Raw genomic sequence first — 20,329 nt, 5'->3', positions numbered from 1 at the left:
GGGTGCTATATTAGGATGTAGACCAGTTTGGACTACACTTGGCACAGCTGTTGGTATTGGCGGGTGGTATTGGCGCCTTCTGGATGCTCAAAAAGCGGTTCTAAAGATCGGTTTTAAATCGCAGTTGTATCAGGTTATGAACCAATTTGGACGATACTTGACACGGCTTTTAAAGGTTTAAACAAAACACCTCATTCAAACATTAAGCCAAATCGGATGAGAATTGCGCCAGCTAGAGGCTCAAGAAGCCAAAATCCGAGATTGGTAGATATGGCAGCTATATCAACACATGAACCGATATGGCCCATTTGCAATCACAACCCACCTACTACTACTACTAATAGAAAGTATTTGTGCAAAATTTCAAGCGCCTAGCTTTACCACTTTGGAAGTTAGCGTGATATCGAAAGACAGATTAATCGATTGAGAACATCAAAACGATCAAGAATATATGTACTTTGTTGGGTCTCAAATCAATATTTCGATATATTACAAGCGGAATGGAGAAATTAGTATACCCCCACCCTAGGGTAGTAAAAAAAAAAATAAAAATTAAATGACTACGAAGGAGGCTATATAAATTTCTGCCCTAATAATGAAAATGTACATTTTTATCGTCAACAAGTAAAAGCGTGCTAAGTTCGGCCGGGCCGAATCTTATATACCCTCCACCATGGATTGCATTTGTTGAGTTTTTTTCCCGGCATCTCTTCTTAGGCAAAAAAGGATATAAGAAAAGAGTTGATCTGCTATTAAAACGATATCAAGATATGGTCCGGTTCGGACCACAATTAAATTATATGTTGGAGACCTGTGTAAAATTTCCGCTAATTCGTATAAGAATTGCGCCTATTGGGGCTCACGAAGTAAAATAGAGAGAACGATTTATATGGGATCTGTATCGGGCTATAGACCGATTCAGACCATAATAAACACGTTTGTTGATGGCCATGAGAGGATCCGTCGTACAAAATTTCAGGCATATCGAATAATAATTGCGACCTCTAGGGGTCAAGAAGTCAAGATCCCAGATTGGTTTATATGGCAGCTATATCAGGTTATGGACCGATTTGAACCTTATTTGACACAGTTGTTGAAAGTAAAAATAAAATACGTCATGCAAAATTTCAGCCAAATCGCATAGGAATTGCGCCCTCTAGAATCTCAAGAAGTCAAATCCCCAGATCTGTTTATATGACAGCTATATCAGGTTATGGACCGATTTCAACCATACTTAGCACAGATGTTGGATATCATAACGAAATACTTCGTGCAAAAATTCATTCAAATCGGATAAGAATTGTTCCCTCTAGAGGCTCAAGAAGTCAAGACCCAAGATCGGTTTATATGACAGCTATATCAAAACATAGACCGATTTAAACCATACTTGTCACAGTTGTTGGGTATCATAACAAAACACGTTAGTATTAGTATTCATTCTTTATTTTATTTTATTAAACGTTATAAAAATATATAATACTATATGTTTTATTTATTATCTATAAAGAATATTCAGCATGGTTTTTCTTAAACCGTCTGCTGGAAAATTGAGTTTAAAAATTTACGTTAAAATTAATAATTAAATTCATTTATCAATAAATCTCTGTATTTAAGGGCTTCTCTAAGGTAATTATATAAAGTAGACCAGGACATATCTTCACCTCCATCTAACTGAAAGATAACCTCATTTTCATCAAGAAAAGTTTTGTTAAAAAATTTTAGTCTGTAATTGGAAAATATTGGGCATCTGCCCACGAAGTGACATACTGATTCCTCTTCTCCCATATTACAAATAGAGCATATACGACTAATGTTATTTCGGTAGATAGATCCGTTTAAAGGCAAAATATCTCCTCTGGCTCGTATAATGCATGATATTTGACTTAGTTTAAAACTGTTGTTGCAGTATATTGGTCCTACTTCATAATTAAGGTATTTGTAGATTCTGTGAGCACTCTCACGGGCTTTGGTCATGTGATCCCTTAGGCTACGCATTTTTATTCCTTCAATAAGTTGATAGCATGCATTATTCCATGTTTCCTTGCTTTCGCCAATATCAGCACTTTGGATTTGGTATTTTGATAGCATTAATTTTAAATCATTGTACCAAGAAATATTTCTTTCTATAACTTTCAGAGAAAGTTTATTTGGCAATCGATGCCCTTGCATTTCAAATATCACTTTTTGCAAGTACTTTAAGTGCATTGAATAAGTGTACACATATCCTTCCTCGTAGCTTGTTTCCAAAGCCAATAAGTAATTGGGCGTATTTTCTGGTAGCTTCAGTATACGTTTAATAAAATATCTGTATAATTTTTCCACGTCCTCAAAATAAGCATTTCCCCATATTTGTGAACCATAACTCTGGATCGCTCTACAAACTGACAGAAACATTTTCCACTTAGCAGTTAGTGAAATATTCGGTTTTCCTGTGAAATCCTTCCATGTTACATTCAGACAAATTTTGGATGCATTATTTTTATTCTCAATATGTTTAGCGAAAGAAAGCTTTGGTGTCAAAGTTATGCCAAGGTACTGATATTCATTTACAACCCTCAGACTTTCTCCCTTATATTTCCATGTTTCAACGTCAGCAATTCTCCCTCCTTTTCTAAATACCATCACTTCTGACTTGTCTTTGTTTACTTCCATTCCCCAGAGATCACAATACTCTGCCAGATTGTTTATCATTTTTTGTAGTATATCTTTATCATCTGATATTAAAACAGTATCATCTGCATACATCAAAAGACGGACATTCAAATTGTCTATGTATAGACCACCTCCTAAAGCATCGTGCAGATCATTTAAATAAAGGGCAAAGAGTAAGGGCGATAGCAGGCAACCTTGTTTCACTCCACATTTTGTTTCAAAATATCCAGACAACTCCTTACCGTTCCATATCGTTGATTTTGTATTCTTATATACTTTAGCAATAAAATCCACAATTTTTGATGAGAGCCCTATTGTGTGCATTTTGTATATAAGTTGCTGTCTTGGAACCCTGTCGAACGCTGCTTTGAAGTCGACAAAAAATGAGTAAACTTTTTTTCTTTCAGCAAGCTTTAGATTTATAATTGACACTAGGTTAAAAACATTGTCAATTGTCGAATATCCTTTTCTAAAACCAGCTTGAAACTCATTTAACACCTGCAGTCTATTCGTCCACTCAGTTATTCTGTTATTTATCATGCCCAACAAAAGCTTTGCTATGCAGTTCATAAAACTTATTCCTCTATAATTTCCGACTGCATTAATATCACCTTTTTTATGTATGGGGAATATAACGCTGGTGCGGAAAGTATCGAAGTCTTGGCTACCATTGAAAATTTTTGTATAAATTTGACATAAAGCTGAGAGAAAGTCATCCGTAGCATTGATAAAAAACTCGTATGGAATGCCGTCTTCACCTGGGGCCTTCCTTTCCTTTAACTTACTCAGCTGCTCCCTTATTTCTTCTAAAGTGAAGTCACTGTCTAGAAGAACTTCCTCCAAAAGTGGTGGGGCAAAGTAGATAGGTTTCGAGTTATCAGTAGGGTTGAGTAGAATTTCAAAATAATTCTTTAATGTTTCGGCAGTTATTTCGCATCCAATCGGATTTTCATGTTGTCTAATTTCCTTTGCTAATGCCCACCATGTTTTACTATCGCTAACCGTGTCCAATCTTCTGGTTAGATTTATATTGTACTCGCATTGTTTTCGCTTACAAATGAGATGATATTCCTTTCTTTGCACACTATAGGCTTTTCTGTCTTGTATCAGATCTGTAGATCTATATATATTTAGCAACCTCATAGATTTCTCTCTTGCCCGAAAACATTCAGTGTCGAACCATTTGTTTTTGTACTCTACTTTCCTGCTTATTGTACTTTTAGGGTAAGAGCTTGAAATGAGGCTTATAAAATCTGCTAAACATGCGTAGTCGGATAATACAGTGGTTACATTTGCATTTAGTTTTTGCTGATAAGTTGCTTTATTGGTATTTTTCCAGTATAATCTCGGCAATTGGTGCAATTTTTCAGTGTCTGACTTTAAATCGTTATTACATTCCAATTTTAATGTTATGGGCCAGTGATCCGACCACACTTGATTTTCAACATTAAAGTTACTAACATTCGCAACCATGTCATGTGAGACTGCACACAAATCAATAACCGAACTGCCGTTTTGGTTTGCGAAGGTGAAATTTCCTTCTGCATCCCCTGTGATTCTTCCATTAAGAATTATTAGCCCGTTATTGTTGCAAAACTCAACATACTTTCTTCCGCATGAGTTTACAGTTTTATCCTTCGATCTCCTTATTTTGCTGCATGCGATGAATTCTTCTACTGACTCTTCCCAAATTTGCTGTTCTTCTCCAATTCTGGCATTGTGGTCGCCTATAACAATTTTTGGCAAATTTGACATTTCCACAGCCTCTTTTAAACTCCCGAAGTCTTGCATCCAGTTTGCTCCTCTTAGATACACAGGAACTATTTCAAAAGTCATCTGATTTAGCCGACATTGTATAATATCTATACCTCCAATTTGAATCAACTTATGTCTGAATCCGACAGATTGTAAATCTTTTCTTATGCCACAAACGTGCCCACCTATTGCTCTTCCCCTATTACTGATTCTAGTAGCGGCTTTCCAATACAACAAATAATTTTTAAATCTACTTTCATATTTACTTTTTTGACTCTCTTCGACATGTGTCTCTAGCAGGATAAATACATGAAAATCCTCTAAATATTTAAAAAAATCGTGGTGAAGATATTTTCCTCCCAGCCCATGTACATTATATGATACTAAATTCAAAATAAATTTCTTGTTTTCAATTGGCTTTCTATCTATGGTGCTATTCGTTTTACATTTATCATAGTCTATTAGTTTTTTGAATTATATTTACTCAATAAGTTATTATAATCTAAGAGTATATTTTGAGCTACAACACCATATTCCTCTGCAAGGACTTCCTTGCCTTTTCGTTGACCACACATCAGCTCATCATTTCCCGTCCAGAAGAAGATCTTTCCACCAACTACTAGTTGGTCTCCACGAATTCCAATTTTCTTGCTCTTGTCAACTTGCAGAATTTCCTTCTTCAGCTGCATCATAATCTTTTTCCTTTCTAGCCGAATTCCGCACAAATCTCTTTCCACAAATATTGTGGATCCAGCAAGGTGCTTCGTGTTTTTGAATATATCGGCTATCATTTTTCCAGATTTAAGCTCTATCAGAACCGTCATTTTGTCATTGGCCTGTTTCAATTTTTTGACATATTCTATCTCCACATCCATGTTAATTTTTAATTTATTCCTGAAAAAATCTTTTACCGCTCCGTATAGAGAACTTTTGAGTGGTAACCCTCTCACGATGATATTTTTCCTTCTTGATTGTACATCAAGTCTCTCTAATTTTCGTTCATTGGCATCATTGATTTCTTTCAAGAGTTTAATTTCCGCCTTCATTGTTTTATTTTCCTCCGATAAACGTGTGACTTCCTCCTTTACTCCCTCAATGTTATTTTTTATTTCCATAATGTCAGATTTGGTTGGTAAGTTAGCAATTTTTTTATCTAGTAACATTGACATCGTATCGTTCATTAATTTCATTAAGGCTGCTGTGGACATATTTCCTACCGTAGCAATTTCCGGAGATGTTTCTGCGAGTTTACGCTTTGCTTTTTGTTCATCGACTCCCACTGTGCCAGTAGGAGTATTTTTACTATGAGCAGGGGACTCCCACATATTTGTTATTGTCTTGTGGTTGGTAAAACTGTTCAAGACTCGACAAACTAGATTTAAGGTATATTTTTAGGCGCTTCCGTATGCTTCTTCTTTGTATCCAATCATCGGTGATAACACCCTACTAATGTTTTTTGAACTGATACGGCAGCTATATCCACTTTACCATTATTTGGCAGAAAGAAATAACAGCTGTGACTGCTACACCTGATTGTTGATACTCCTTTTACAATTGAGTGATTTGTTTTGTGTTTAGCTTTCCAGTTAAATTGTGCATAATTTAGAGTTTTTAAAATGAATTTTCTTCAAAAAACTCCAATCAACTGATCGAGTCACTGACCTGAGATGAATCGCAGTCAGCAAAGCCCAATACTCGTCACAGTTTAAGATGAAATAAGGACGACTTCCACTGGTAAGCCAAGCAGTTTCTGGAGCTCGATAAAAAACACGTCTTCTCCCGGCAAAAAATACTGTTATGTACAAAACACGTCGTGCGAAATTCCATTCCAATCGGATAAGAATTGCGCCCTCTAGAGGCTCAAGAAGTCAAGACCCAAGATCGGTTTATATGGCAGATATATCAGGTTAAGTACCGATTTGAACCATACTTGGCACAGTTGTTGGATATAATAACAAAACACGTCGTGCAAAATTTCATTTCAATCGGATAAGAATCGCGCACTCTAGAGGCTCAAGAAGTCAAGACCCAAGATCGGTTTATATGACAGCTATATCAGGTTATGGACCGATTTGAACCATACTTGGCACAGTTGTTTGATATAATAACAAAACACGTCGTGCAAAATTTCATTTCAATCGGATAAGAATTGCGCACTCTAGAGGCTCAAGAAGTCAAGACCCAAGATCGGTTAATATGGCAGCTATATCAGTTTATGAACCCATTTGAACTATACTTGGCACAGTTGTTGAATATCGTAGCAAAACACGTCGTGCAAAATTTCATTCCAATCGGATAAGAATTGCGCACTCTAGAGGCTCAAGAAGTCAAGGCCCAAGATCGGTTTATATGGCAGCTATATCAGGTTAAGTACCGATTTGAACCATACTTGGCACAGTTGTTGGATATAATAACAAAACACGTCGTGCAAAATTTCATTTCAATCGGATAAGAATTGCGCACTCTAGAGGCTCAAGAAGTCAAGACCCAAGATCGGTTAATATGGCAGCTATATCAAAAAATGGACCGATATGGCCCATTTACAATACCAACTGACCTACACTAATAAGAAGTATTTGTGCAAAATTTCAAGCGGCTAGCTAAACTCCTTCGGAAGTTAGCGTGCTTTCGACAGACAGACGGACGGACGGACATGGCTAGATCGACATAAAATTTCACGACGATCAAGAATATATATACTTTATGTGGTCTCAGACGAATATTTCGAGTAGTTACAAACAGAAAGACGAAATTAGTATACCCCCTTATGGTGGAGGGTATAAAAATGGTTTTATTGTTTTTCAAAATATTGAGAAACATAAGAAGTCATTGGGTGCCAAGTCAGGACTGTGCGGCTAATGACTAGAGACGGGCGATGGGTGAATACCCAAAAGGTAAATTCGGAAAATGCCCGGGTATTTATCCATATATACCCAAATGCTGATCATTTATAATTTTGCAGATGTGTTGGGTAAAAAACATTTTGTAAACTATTTTTAATGATTTCGTATTCTTTGTATATAAACCTGATCACCTGATCCCATACAATCGGAATTTTGTTATATATATCCGCTATATCGACTGATCTCCAGACTTAAAGTCTTGGGGTAATAAAATGGTCACTTTCCATCAGTGAGTTCTAATAGATCCCTACCCATTCTAGTTGAATGTGGTCCAGATCGGGTCATGTTTGGATATAGCTGCCATATAGACCGGTCTCTCGACATAGGATATTGAGCTTATAAAAGGAGCATTTTTCATCCGATTTCGATGAAATTTAAAACCGTGAGCTTTGGTGCCCTTTTGCACCTGTTTGTTCTGATCAGATCAGACCATATTTGGATATAGCTGCCATTAGACCGATTTCCCGATATAAAGTATTGAGCCTGTAAAAGGAGCATTTCTCATCCGATTTTGATGAAGTTTGAAACAGTGAGTTTTGAGAGACCCATCAGTTCGATATTTTGGCCGTTCAAAAAAGACCTGGTTTGAGCCGATATGTGAGAGCTCGCATTGCCATAGTGAAAAATGATTCGTTATCTCTGGTTCGTTTTTCGAATTTTATCCAGGACTTCATACATACAAGGCATGCATCGCAGAATTGACCGTCATACGTTGCTTAATCGGAACAATCGCCACATGACCATTTTTGCATAGAAAAAGGCGACCAATTTCATTGAAGTGCTTCTTCCACGAACAACTTTCGCTAGATTTGACACGACTTCGAAGACCCACAAGGGCGATTGTTGTCTTGATTCGGGCTCATACGCTCAGATCCACTATCAGCTACCTGTGATGAATAGTGGATCATATTTGAAGCACTGCGATCGTATTTTTTAACATTTCTGCGCACTAATCGACACGACCCTTATTTGACGATTGCAAAAGTATGTGGAATCCAACGAGAACAAATCTTTTTTACGGCAATGTGTTTATGCAATATCAAATGTGCACTGGTGAAGGAAATGCCCAAGAATGCCTCTATCTCACGGTATGTCACATGAGGATCTTGCATTATAAGTTCACGTACTGCAATGTACTCCGGTACAACGGCCGGTTTTGGACCACCTTCACAGAATTCGACTTTGAGCGAGCATCGCCCACCACTGAACTCATAAAGCCAGTGCTGTAGGTTTCTTTAGTTGTGAAAAATAGTCGTAGAAAAATATTCACGAGTTAATTCCATTTTTGCAAAATGCAAATTTTGACCATAAGCGTCCCACTAAGGAACAGGGGCAACTTCTTACATATTAATGAATGAAGTTCGATTCAAGTTTAAGCGCAACGATAAGGGGCCTCCTTTTTATAGTCCAGTCCAAACGGCATGCCGCAGTGCGACATATGTTTGGAGAGAAGTTTTACAAAGTTCGGCCCGGCCAGAACTTAATGCCATTTTACTTTTTTCAAGTCACTTTAAACAACCCAAATGAAAAGCGAACGTCTTACGTTCTGAGCACGATTATTCTAGAAAATGTCAAACTTTCCAATAGAAACTTCAAAGTGCACCTGGCAACACTTAGTTTCGCCTAGGTCAGAAACTTCTATAGCAGTCCACGTAATTAATTTACCTATAAAAAAATCGTTCAAAGAACATAAGCAATGGGATTCATAGATAATAAGGGAAATAAAATTAGTCCAACGCTCTTACTTTTATATACCCACCACCAAGGATGGGAGGTCTAGCTTTAATTTTCATTGCATTGAAATTTTCGATCATTAACCTGGTCTTGAAAGAGAAATAAACAAACTTTTTATAATTCATTTTTACAAATTAGTAACGAGTTGAATATCTCGGAATGACTGAACTCTGGCGATGCCATCTGGAAGTTCATGCTACACAGATGAATCAAGGGTATGGGACAAATTGTGGCTGGGGGTCTACATTCAGAACCCAGAAACAAAGATCTGTTTTTGACGGCTCGGCCATAATACGGTCCTGCAGGCGAAAGTCCAGATATGAACCAACGAATTATATGAATAGTACCTGTGCAATTTCAAGCTGGTAGCTTTATACGTTCGACCGCTATCGCGATTTCGGCAGACGAACAGACGTGGCTAGATCGACTCAGAATGCCGAGACGATCAAGAAAATTTGTACTTTATGGGGTCTTAGATTAGGTTGAAAAGAGGGTGCAGATATTAATCCGTAAATGTATTTAGAGCGGACAACCGCCAGTAATCGGCTTGTTGTCCGCTCTAAATGCCAAAAAAGTAACCTCGATAACGAAAATCTAAGTTAGGATTGTTCCATTGAATTCCATGCCACGCCCCTAAGTTGGTACATGTCTGGTATTGTGTCCCACCCATGTGCAGGCATCTGTTAGAAGCGAAAGCCGGGTGACGCATTAGGAAATGCTCCAAAGTCCCATCATCTTTCTCACATGCTCTACATATGCTATCACTTGCCGCACAGATTTTGCGCAAGTGAGCTCGTAGTCCTCTGTGTCCCGCTATGACACCAAAAGCTATACTGACCTCTTTCTTACTTCCTTTCAATAAGAGCCTTGTCCTCTCACTCGGATCGGACTGCGTCGAGCCGAAAGGCTTCGGGTTAACCAAGTTTATTGACGATAATTCTCTGGACTTCACTGCCAAATCGTCTGTTCCTTCATTCCCCCTTACTCCGTTATGGTCCGGCACCCAAACGATGCGGACTCTGCCATCCTCAGAGAAGGCTTTAATATCTTTCTCACGTTGCAAGCCTGTTCGTAACCTTACCCTCATGGTTGTTATTACCCTTATGGCAATTTTACTGTCCGTAAAGATGTTCACACTCGACATACTCGTGTTAGGTCCACATCACCTCACGCATTCCGTGATCGCCCGGATCTGTGCCTGTAGGACCGAATTATGGTCAGGCAGTCTAAAAAAAAAGTCTCAGTCAATGGGTTCTCCATGTAGACCCCAAGGCCCACTCTTTCCCCTAGCTTCGATCTATCCGTGTAACATAATTTTCCAGGCGGCAGTACTGGGGTCCGTCAGCCCAAGACAGTGCCGCTGGCAACAGTGCCTCGCACTCGACCTCAAGTGTCGTCTAAGGTATCCGATCGGAAACCTCTTCCATTGCTTCCAGATTTCCTATCGACGTATGTATGAGCTGCTACCATTCTCATTCTAATCACGCTCCCGTAGAGCCAGTGGACATTCCTCGGATTCAGGCCCCATTTCGAGCCTACGGCCCGTCTACATAGTGCCCAACACCTGTGAGCCTTCTCAGTACGCTCCCGAATGTGACACTTCCAATTCAGTTTCCTTTCCAAGATCACACCTAAGTATTTGACCTTGTCAGATATCGAAATCGTCTTATTGAGGAAACTTAGTGCGTTAAGTTGGCCCACCTTCGTCTTCCTCGGGAATAGGCATATTTCTGTCTTCTATGTGTAACCATTGAGACCCTGGGTCTAGCACAGTCATATGGCATATGCAAGACCTTATCGGTCCTTCTGCACAGCTGGTTCGGATTCTTACCCCTAAGAAGTATTTCAACATCTGAATAGCAGAGTGGTTCAAAACCCTCCTCAGTCAGCATCCGTAATAGGTTATTTATGGTGGTCACCAAAAGGAGTGGTGATAAAATGCCCACTTGTGGTGTAGCGATGGTCAGAGAAAGAGTGTTCCATGGAGACCCTCAAATCCTGAACCTCATCGATTAGATTTTCCATATTGTCACATCTAATACCTTCTCCCTAATCCTACTAACAAAGTTGGCGGAGATATCAATATTAAGTGTTATTGGGTCGTTAGTATTCAGAAAACTGTCAGGGCTTGGCCCCGCTTATTAGTGTTGGTGCTACCCCACGAAATGTGGTGAAAGTTCGCATCGCACCTTATTATTGGGTTGCTCAAAAAGTAATTGCGGATTTTTTAAAAGAAATTAAATGCATTTTTAATAAAACTTAGAATGAACTTTAATCAAATATACTTTTTTACGCTTTTTTTCTAAAGCAAGCTAAAAGTAACAGCTGATAACTGACAGAAGAAAGAATGCAATTACAGAGTCACAAGCTGTGAAAAAATTTATTGTGACTTTATGAAAAATCCGCAATTACTTTTTGGGCAACCCAATAGTACCTCGTCTCCTTTCTGTTTTGCTTTCCTCACCAGTCGTTGCAGCTCCGACGTGGGTGGCGGTGTCGGAGAGTCGAGAGGCAGATAAAGTGATGCCACGTATGCTCCACTGCCTCACCACTGTTGCATCCGACGTTGACAACTCTGGGGAAAATATATAATTAAAATTTCTATGACAAATAACGCAGGTTCTCGGCCGAGTACCAATGTTCGCATCGAATAATTGGTAGTTGATATGGTTCACTCCATAAACTTTGTTCTGTGTCGTCCATGGCTCCTGATTTAAGGCAATATGAATCTTGCCCTACCTGATTTTTCCATCAGGGCGTGAGTAGCTGTCTCGCTCCAATGGAGGTTTATCTGGATGTGGGTGATGGTCTCCTCGTTTGTTCCCTGTTCTTTAAGCTGCATTGAATTTCCCATCACTACACTGCCTGATGTTTTAATATCAGGATCTTTGCACCTTCTTGTCTACCGAATCTTGAGAAAGTCGTAGATGGTTCCGTCGTCGGGTCCCTGTTCGTTAGGCAGTGTTGGATCTCGCGCGCCTGCACTGCCTGATGTTTAAGTATTAGGATCATTACTTATCCTAGTCATTCCAATGAGAGAGGCGGTGGTAATCTTGTAGTCGGCTGCCTGTTCGCTAGGCGTTAGTGAGTGTCCCGCCACTGCACCGCCTGATAGCTCAATATGAGGATATTTGCCTATCCTAGTCTTCCCAATCCTGAAAAAGACGGCCATTGCCCCGTAGTTCGCCATGCCTTTGCCTTTAGTCTTTGCCAAACTTTTCACGGAGACTTGATAAAGATCACCACAAGGAGAGTTCCTTTCTCCTTCTCCACCCTGTGGAAAACCTCCCATTTCTCCATGGCAACATCTTGGTTTTGCTTGTTTAAGACTTTCGTCATGCGTTCCGTCGCGATTTCGCCGCTCACATTCTTGATGAAGACCGTCGCCTTTGTAAACTGTGGGATGTCCATCATTCTCGCAAGGTCGAGCTTTGCGACCCAGGGAGTGTGGACCCAAAGAGCTTTTTGACGGTATCAATACATTCCGCTGGCGCAAAGCGCAGCGTTAAGATGTTCCCTCTATACTCGCAGTACATAATTTGAATGGGTGGACCCCCTCCAGAGTTCAACACATAATCGGTAATCCATTTGTTTATAAAATGCCTCACCTGGGACCCACGATCTGGTGGAATCCTACCGGATACACAGCCGATATCGATGACTGCATAAGTCATCTCATCTCTGTTATGCCTCCTTGCCGGTACGGGCGGCTCCTTGCCTTTCTCAGCGACCATCCTCCCATGGACTTCCAAAAGGAAGCCACATTCCTCCATGAAGACTAAGGGGCCGTGTGCGCTTCCTTCGTTGCTGTTCCGACTTTGTCCCCTCCACAGGACAATGTCTGGTGCCTCCATTGCGGGGGGGATGGCTTGGTCTTCCCAGAGTACTTGAAGGCGGGGAGCTATTTTGCTTCTTCAGTATTTTAGCAGTGTTATGCTCCTCGGTAGAGATATGATTCTCTCTCCAGCTTCCGTAGAAGTGCCTGGAATGTCAGTTCTATACCTTCCAGCATCCAGCACTTTCCGCGATTGCGATGTCGGTACACACTCCTCGGTCTTTTTCGTCGTGCCCCGGATCCGTCTCTGCCACATTAATTAGTCTGTCGACTAGTTGTGTGCTTGAAGCATTACTTTCGACTACAGGTGCCAAAGCACCTACACCCATAGGAGACCGCAGCTGTCGAGTCTTTGGAGATAATTTTGAGCCTCCTCCAAAAAGTAAAAAAAAATTTCGTAATAGGTAGTACTTATCTGAAACACGGATTTTTTTCTTTGAGGAGCGAAATAAAAACACGTCCACACAAACACACAACGGCTACGTCAGAAATTTTTTATGGGATCTTAGACGAATATTTCAAGGTATTACAAACGGAATGACTAGATTAGTATACCATCATCCAACGGTGGTGGGGATAAAAATACTTAGAGAGAGTATTTTACATACATATATTCACATTTTCATTTTGAGCATCACTTGTTTCAACCTAATTGCAGAGCAACTCACGCTAAATTGATATTTATTTCCATGACTATTTTCTTGTATAGCAGGGCGTTGGGTAGGCTCGACACGGTCGCACCTAATTGGACATTTCTAGCTTATAATCGCATTGAGCGGACTATGGCTCAGGACATTGAATTAAAGTAAGCTACTGAATGGTGACATGTGGAAATTATCCATACATTCTAAGGTTTTTGTTTTTTCTGCTGCTTGTACCTCTCGTGTTTGTATGCAAAACTCTAAGGCAATACTTGCAACAAACAAATAGGCATTGGAGTCCGTATGACATGTGCATGCAATTGTCAAAGTGCCCGAAACATGTGTGCGTACAACAACCACTCAGTACAATTTCTGAATACCTAATAAGGTATACAGCGACTGGGGAATAAATCTGAATCATAGTTAAAAAACACATTTCATTACGTGATTCCCAACTCGACACAAAAACTTTTTTGGACGTGAAAATATTTAACTATTTCAGGAGTTTTTTTATGAAAGTTATCGAATATATGTGTTATCGCCTTTACTTTAAGTATACAAAGAGCGAAGATTTAACCACAAGGAAATGAAGATAACCTCAAACCACGAATGATTGAATATTTATATGGAATTTCTAACATTAGACATCTAGATAATAGAGCACTATGGGCTGTATTATCTAGATGTCTGTACCTCAATCGATCGCAAACATTCCACTGATCATAAAAATCGATTCTACATTGATTGATTTGGTCCAGTAGAACAGCTGTAAGCATATGTTTCAACGGGTGAATACTAACAGCCTGTTTCACTAAGCTGAGTGACAAGCTACGAGAACGAATGGTAGTCACTCACTCTCCGAGTGAGAATGGGTTTCACTTACTCGTATATAATTATTCGCATGGCCTTACGTTTCGTGAGTGAGAGAAAATGCTGCCAGATCTACAGTTTAAAAAAAATACGTATATTTGGCAAAAAAAAACGCGAAAACAGATAAAAAACAGAAAAGTAGTCTTCACTAATCGGAAAAGTTGACACAATGTGTCAAAAAAAAAAAAAAAAAAAAATAAACAAACAAATAAAAGTGAAACAGAAAAAGTGCGTCGTATTTAAATAAAAAAATGTATATTTCGGTGGCAGTATATTTTTTGAAAAAAAAAGAAGAGGAAATTCCTCGTAGACATTTGCGTGACACCGCAAATGTTCTGGAAATGCCAACAAACCAGTAAGTATAAAATACTAGCCGAACCGGGCCCGCTCCGCTGCGTCTTCTTTTACAATATATGGAACAAAATTATCCTTTGAATAGTTATTTTTGACAATTCAAGAGCTTTTTGTGAAATATCGTGCTGTGAAAGTGGTACATGTACGTCGCTTGACTACAGTATCACAATATAAATGCTTTTTTTGAATCTCACATGATCTTTAATGGCCTATGAATTCGCTCGGAGGATTTAGGGTATTTTAAGATTGGAAGTTAGATGTACTCTATTCTTAAAAGATTTTATAGGAGCCCAATATTTCGCCTCGAACTTGGTTATAAAATTGGTTCTCTACTTCCAAATGCCTTTCCATGGTCGGTAAATATGTCCGGTTTGATTTTGGTGGTGGATTGGGTTAGCCAAATCTTTTGCCCCGAAAGTGGATGTCAGATTCGTACTCTACTTCCGCCAACTAGCATTCGTTTGAGCCCCATAATGCCATAGTCTGGCGTAGGGGGAGCTTGTGGGACGAAGTGTCCCTTAAAACGTGACTCTAAACATATATTAGATTCTTCTTTCAAATACCTGTTATTGCCTTAGTCCTCACATATATATGTCCTGTTTGGGGATGGGGCGAGAGCCCAGACTCTTACCCCTGAAAAATACCAGCATTGTGCTTTACTCTCAAATTTCATTTGAGCACAATATTGTCATGGTCGTTAAAAATATCCGATTTAGGGGTGTTTTGGGGGGTGGGCTGCTCCACCAAACACTTGGTCCCACAATTGGATATCAGATTCGTTTTCTACTCTTGAATACCTTTCATTTGAGTCCCATATTGTCGTGCTTGGTTCATTGATATATTTGGCGGTTCTTTGGGGTGAGGCGGAAACCACAAACAAACAAACACAAATTGATTTGATTTTAATTTTTGTAATAAGTTTTTAATAAACTGGCACTTCTTATTCACAGGTTTGTAGCTAATTTTCGGGTGTCTAAAGATATATTTTTGATGCTGCTAGACACTTTTCAGGATAAATGGTCACCGATGGTACGTAGCACATATATACGGCCAGATATAAAACTGGCCACTTTTTTGAGGTTTTTGGCTACTGGAAGCTACCAAAGCACAGTAGGCAATGAAATTATTTCATCCGCCTCAAAATCATCCGTTTGCCGTATAATTCGTGAGTGTCTCCAATTGTTTGAAAATTGGATTTGCGGCAAATGGATAAAAACACCTACTCAGGAAGAGGAGCAAGACACCATGGCGTCATTTTTCGAAAAAACAGGATTTCCAGGAATTATAGGATGTGTTGATGGAACCCACGTTCGATTTAAGGGGCCTGGAAATGACGTCAAACATTTGTACTATAATAGAAAAGGGTATTATAGTATTAATGCCATGGTGGTAAGTATATGCACAAGTTCAAGATTGTTCTATATTCATTTATGTTGAAATTTGTTACAGTAGGGGTATTAGACCTCTTGACTTTTATGCGCAGTATAATGTAGACCGTAACTTGTAGCCAAACATAGCCGCCGTAAGACAGATCCCTAACTTACTTTTAATTTGTGTTTTATTAGATCTGTGACCACAACATGAAAATTATTTGTGTTGATGGCCGTCATCCTGGCGCAAACCATGACGCTTTTATATGGGAAGCAAGCACCGCAGACCTCAAATTGCAAAATGATTTTGATCGGGGAAAGCGGAACTTTTGGATTCTTGGTAATAAATCATTTGTAGAAAGAATTTTTTTTTTCAGCTCATTTTTCTTCTAGGAGATGGAGGCTATAAGCTGAAGCCATTTTTAATGACACCATACAGGAATCCAAGGGATCTGGCCGAAACACGTTACAACAGAAAGCATGCCAGTGCTAGAAATGTTGTTGAACGATGTTTCGGTCTATTAAAAAACAGATTTCGATGCATTATTGGCTCGCGGGGATTGCACTACTCTCCTGAGAAGGCAACCCAAATAATAAACGCATGTTGTGCTTTACACAACATGTGTATAACATACAAATGCATCGAAGAGCCAACGGACCCCTACATAAACCCAGATATAACGATGCCTAATACCGAAGAAAGTGTGCAAGAAGAAGATGACAGAGCAATATGTATAAGAAGAAATATTGCAATTAATTTATAGGTTTTTAGTTACCTACATAATAATGTTATATGTTATGAAATTTACTAGTGTAAATAAACCCCACACTAAAACTTGAAGATATTGAGCTGAAGGTTATTCTTGACCAGAAAGATCCCTCAGCAAGTCGATTACTAGCTTAGGTATATGCCCATAGTGGCATAGGAAGGTTTATTTGGAAATAAAAACACGATTTTTTGCAAAAATTCATATTTAATAGAATTTATTAAGGACTAGCCATAACACACAAACTTAAAATAAAGAAAAAATAAAATTTTGTACTCGACAAAAGCAAGTAGATAAAAAAATGCATAAAATACACAACCGATTTTTTTGTAAAATTCATATTTAATCGGATTTATGAAGGACTAGCCATAAGACACAAACATAAAACTAAAAACAAATCACAAATTTGTATTTCTAAAAAAACACACGTAGATAAAAATATATGATGATACATAAGAACCCACTTTTTTGTAAAATTCATATTTGATGGGGTTTATGAAGGACTTGTCATAACACACAAGCATAAAAATAAAAATTTGTACTTCTCAAAAAATATTTTAAAAATATTAGTCTATTTATTTTTCTGCCATTCTATTATTACTTCTTTGAAAACATCAGTTTGAGCGTCAATGGCTGCAACTATTTTTTCCATTATGCCAGCCGTTGTCTCTGCAATTTGCAGTTGCTTTTTTATCAAATAAGTTGGTTCTTCTTGCTTACTGTTCTTTGCAGAACTGGATGGTATTTCATACTCCATTCTCCGCTTCTTCGCCATAGTAGCAGCGGCACTGTTAGATGGGGCAGTGCTAGATGGGACGGTGTTAGATGGTGCGGTGCTAAATGAGGCGGTGCTAAATGGGGCGGTGCTATATGAGGCGGTTCTGGATGGGGCGGCGCTGGATGGGGCGGCGCTGGATGGGGCGGCGCTGGATGGGGCGGCGCTGGATGGGGCGGCGCTGGATGGGGCGGCGCTGGATGGGGCGGCGCTGGATGGGGCGGTACTGAATGGGGCGGTACTAGGTCGTGCGGTGCTATATGGGACGGTGGTAGCTGCGGGGGTGCTAGATGGGGCGGTGGTATCTGTAATAGTGGTAGCCATTCCGCTTGTGTATAAACTGTAGTTTGTGGGCACAACCTGATAATTTTTTTTACTACAATCAGGTACCCCGTTTCTTTTTGGCGTATTTACAGCCACATCTTTGTTGCTACGCGGCGGTGACGCTACATAAGGTGTGAAGCACTCTACAATGTCTTCTTCAACCATTATGGGTTGTTGAGAACAAAAGCCGTACTTAGCACCGGTCGGAACCGCAGATCTAGTGGCTGATATAGCACGGTCTACCATCTCCTCCAATTCTGTTAGGGCACAGAAAGCATATTCGCCACCACCTGTAGCTTCCAAGCTCTTTTTATTATCCATCAGTTTCTTTTTGGTGCGCGATTTTAAGTCCGCCCAAGTCTGAAATTGAAAAATTATATAAAATTAGAACCATTATATTATCGTACATACCTTTCTCCACTCGGCTGTGGTACGCATAGGAGGGCCATGCATATTTAATTTTGTGGTAATGGTTTTCCACTTCTCATCCACTGTATATTTGGACCCTCCAAATACTGGAATACCCTTGGCCAAATCCGAATCCTCCATCATGGCTTTGACCAGCTCTTGTAGCTGCTGGGGTGTAGATTTTTTTACGCTACAAACAATACGATTTATTAGCAAAAAATAAAACAGCAAAACAGCTTTTTATGTGAAAACAACTTACATTTTCTTTTCCATTTTTTAATAATTTAGCGCGCGAAGGCTAAAATGCAAGTGAGTGTTTTTGACACTTGTCTTCTTCGAATTGACACTAGCACACGCATAGTGAAACGCAATTATAAAGCAATTTGCTTACGTCTTCTTGCACGTTGTCACTCACCCGATTAGTCGTTTTTCTGCTTCTTATTGGAACCCAAATCAGCTGTTTGACTGATAGTGTGCGAGTGAGTGGAAGCAATAAGCTTAGTGAAACAGGCAGTAAGATTTTACCACGTGTATTTTTTTTTTTATTTATTATACAGGTGGACTTGGCGATACCAGGAATGACAATGGCGACAAATTGGTTGATTTCTGTGCAAGAAACCGGCTCTTTATTGGAGGCACAAAATATACACAATTATACTTGGGAATCACCAGATGGAAACACCCGTCAGGGGTGTTTGATCATGGATTTGAAAACTAGACGAGGAGCCGACATCGATAGTGATAGCTCTTAGTGGTCACTCTACGTCTACGGCCAGCCATAGTGAAAAGGACTAAAACAAAAAGCTCAAAGTTCAACTTCTTAAACCTAAAAGACCCCGAAATAGCGCGCGAATACAATGCAACATTAACAAAATAACACCCATACATCAGCCGACATAACAGCAGCATATACGGAGACGGCCACCCCTATCAAACGCATTGCTCAACGATCCCAAAAACCATGGATAAGCAACGAAACCATAGAGAAAACAACTAAAAGCGTGCTAAGTTCGGCCAGGCCGAATCTTATATACCCTCCACCATGGATTGCATTTGTTGAGTTTTTTTCCCGGCATCTCTTCTTAGGCAAAAAAGGATATAAGAAAAGAGTTGCTCTGCTATTAAAACGATATCAAGATATGGTCCGGTTCGGACCAGAATTAAATTATATGTTGGAGACCTGTGTAAAATTTCCGCCAATTCGTATAAGAATTGCGCCCTTTGGGGCTCACGAAGTAAAATAGAGAGAACGATTTATATGGGATCTGTATCGGGCTATAGACCGATTCAGACCATAATAAACACGTTTGTTGATGGTCATGAGAGGATCCATCGTACAAAATTTCAGGCATATCGGATAATAATTGCGACCTCTAGGGGTCAATAAGTCAAGATCCCAGATCGGTTTATATGGCAGCTATATCAGGTTATGAACCGATTTGAACCTTATTTGGCACAGTTGTTGGATATCATAACGAAATACTTCGTGCAAAAATTCATTCAAATCGGATAAGAATTGTGCCCTCTAGAGGCTCAAGAAGTCAAGACCCAAGATCGGTTTATATGGCAGCTATATCAGGTTATGGACCGATTTAAACCATACTTGTCACAGTTGTTGGGTATCATAACAAAACACGTCGTACAAAAAATTCCATTCCAATCGGATAAGAATTGCGCCCTCTAGAGGCTCAAGAAGTCAAGACCCAAGATCGGTTTATATGGCAGCTATATCAGGTTATGAACCGAATTGAACCATACTTGGCACAGTTGTTGGATATAATAACAAAACACGTCGTTCAAAATTTCATTTCAATCGGATAAGAATTGCGCACTCTAGAGGCTCAAGAAGTCAAGACCCAAGATCGGTTTATATGGCAGCTATATCAGGTTATGGACCGATTTGAATTATACTTTGCACAGTTGTTGGATATCATAGCAAAA

General features: G+C 39.4%; 2 protein-coding genes across 5 annotated transcripts in view; one reads left to right on the top strand and one right to left on the bottom strand.

The window, feature by feature from the left end:
• The window catches only part of LOC106095011 (putative nuclease HARBI1), a 72,651-nt gene extending 55,696 nt beyond the window's left edge, over positions 1 to 16,955 (top strand). The window contains exons 1-4 of one of the 4 annotated variants that reach the window (XM_059370802.1): positions 14,611 to 14,745; positions 15,695 to 16,133; positions 16,310 to 16,454; positions 16,508 to 16,955. In XM_059370802.1, the coding sequence (XP_059226785.1) occupies positions 14,642 to 14,745; positions 15,695 to 16,133; positions 16,310 to 16,454; positions 16,508 to 16,878 (1,059 nt within the window). In that variant the 5' untranslated portion in view covers positions 14,611 to 14,641 and the 3' untranslated portion in view covers positions 16,879 to 16,955. Of the gene's footprint in view, positions 1 to 14,610; positions 14,746 to 15,233; positions 16,134 to 16,309; positions 16,455 to 16,507 lie in introns of those variants that run through there. The other 3 variants (XM_059370805.1, XM_059370804.1, XM_059370803.1) reach the window with 3 other exon arrangements.
• A 497-nt stretch (positions 16,956 to 17,452) lies between these two features.
• Positions 17,453 to 18,966, bottom strand: LOC131997095 (spore coat protein SP96-like). The gene is made up of 3 exons (XM_059367395.1): positions 18,648 to 18,966; positions 18,392 to 18,578; positions 17,453 to 18,340 (listed from the first exon to the last, which is right to left on the bottom strand). The coding sequence occupies exons 1-3, from the start codon at positions 18,659 to 18,661 to the stop codon at positions 17,453 to 17,455; spliced, it is 1,089 nt and encodes a 362-aa protein (XP_059223378.1). The 5' UTR covers positions 18,662 to 18,966.
• Between the last annotated feature and the right edge of the window lie 1,363 nt (positions 18,967 to 20,329).

This window comes from Stomoxys calcitrans, chromosome 1, assembly GCF_963082655.1.
Source record: "Stomoxys calcitrans chromosome 1, idStoCalc2.1, whole genome shotgun sequence".
Lineage (NCBI taxonomy): Eukaryota > Metazoa > Arthropoda > Insecta > Diptera > Muscidae > Stomoxys > Stomoxys calcitrans.
This window is presented reverse-complemented; position numbering and strand designations above follow the sequence as displayed.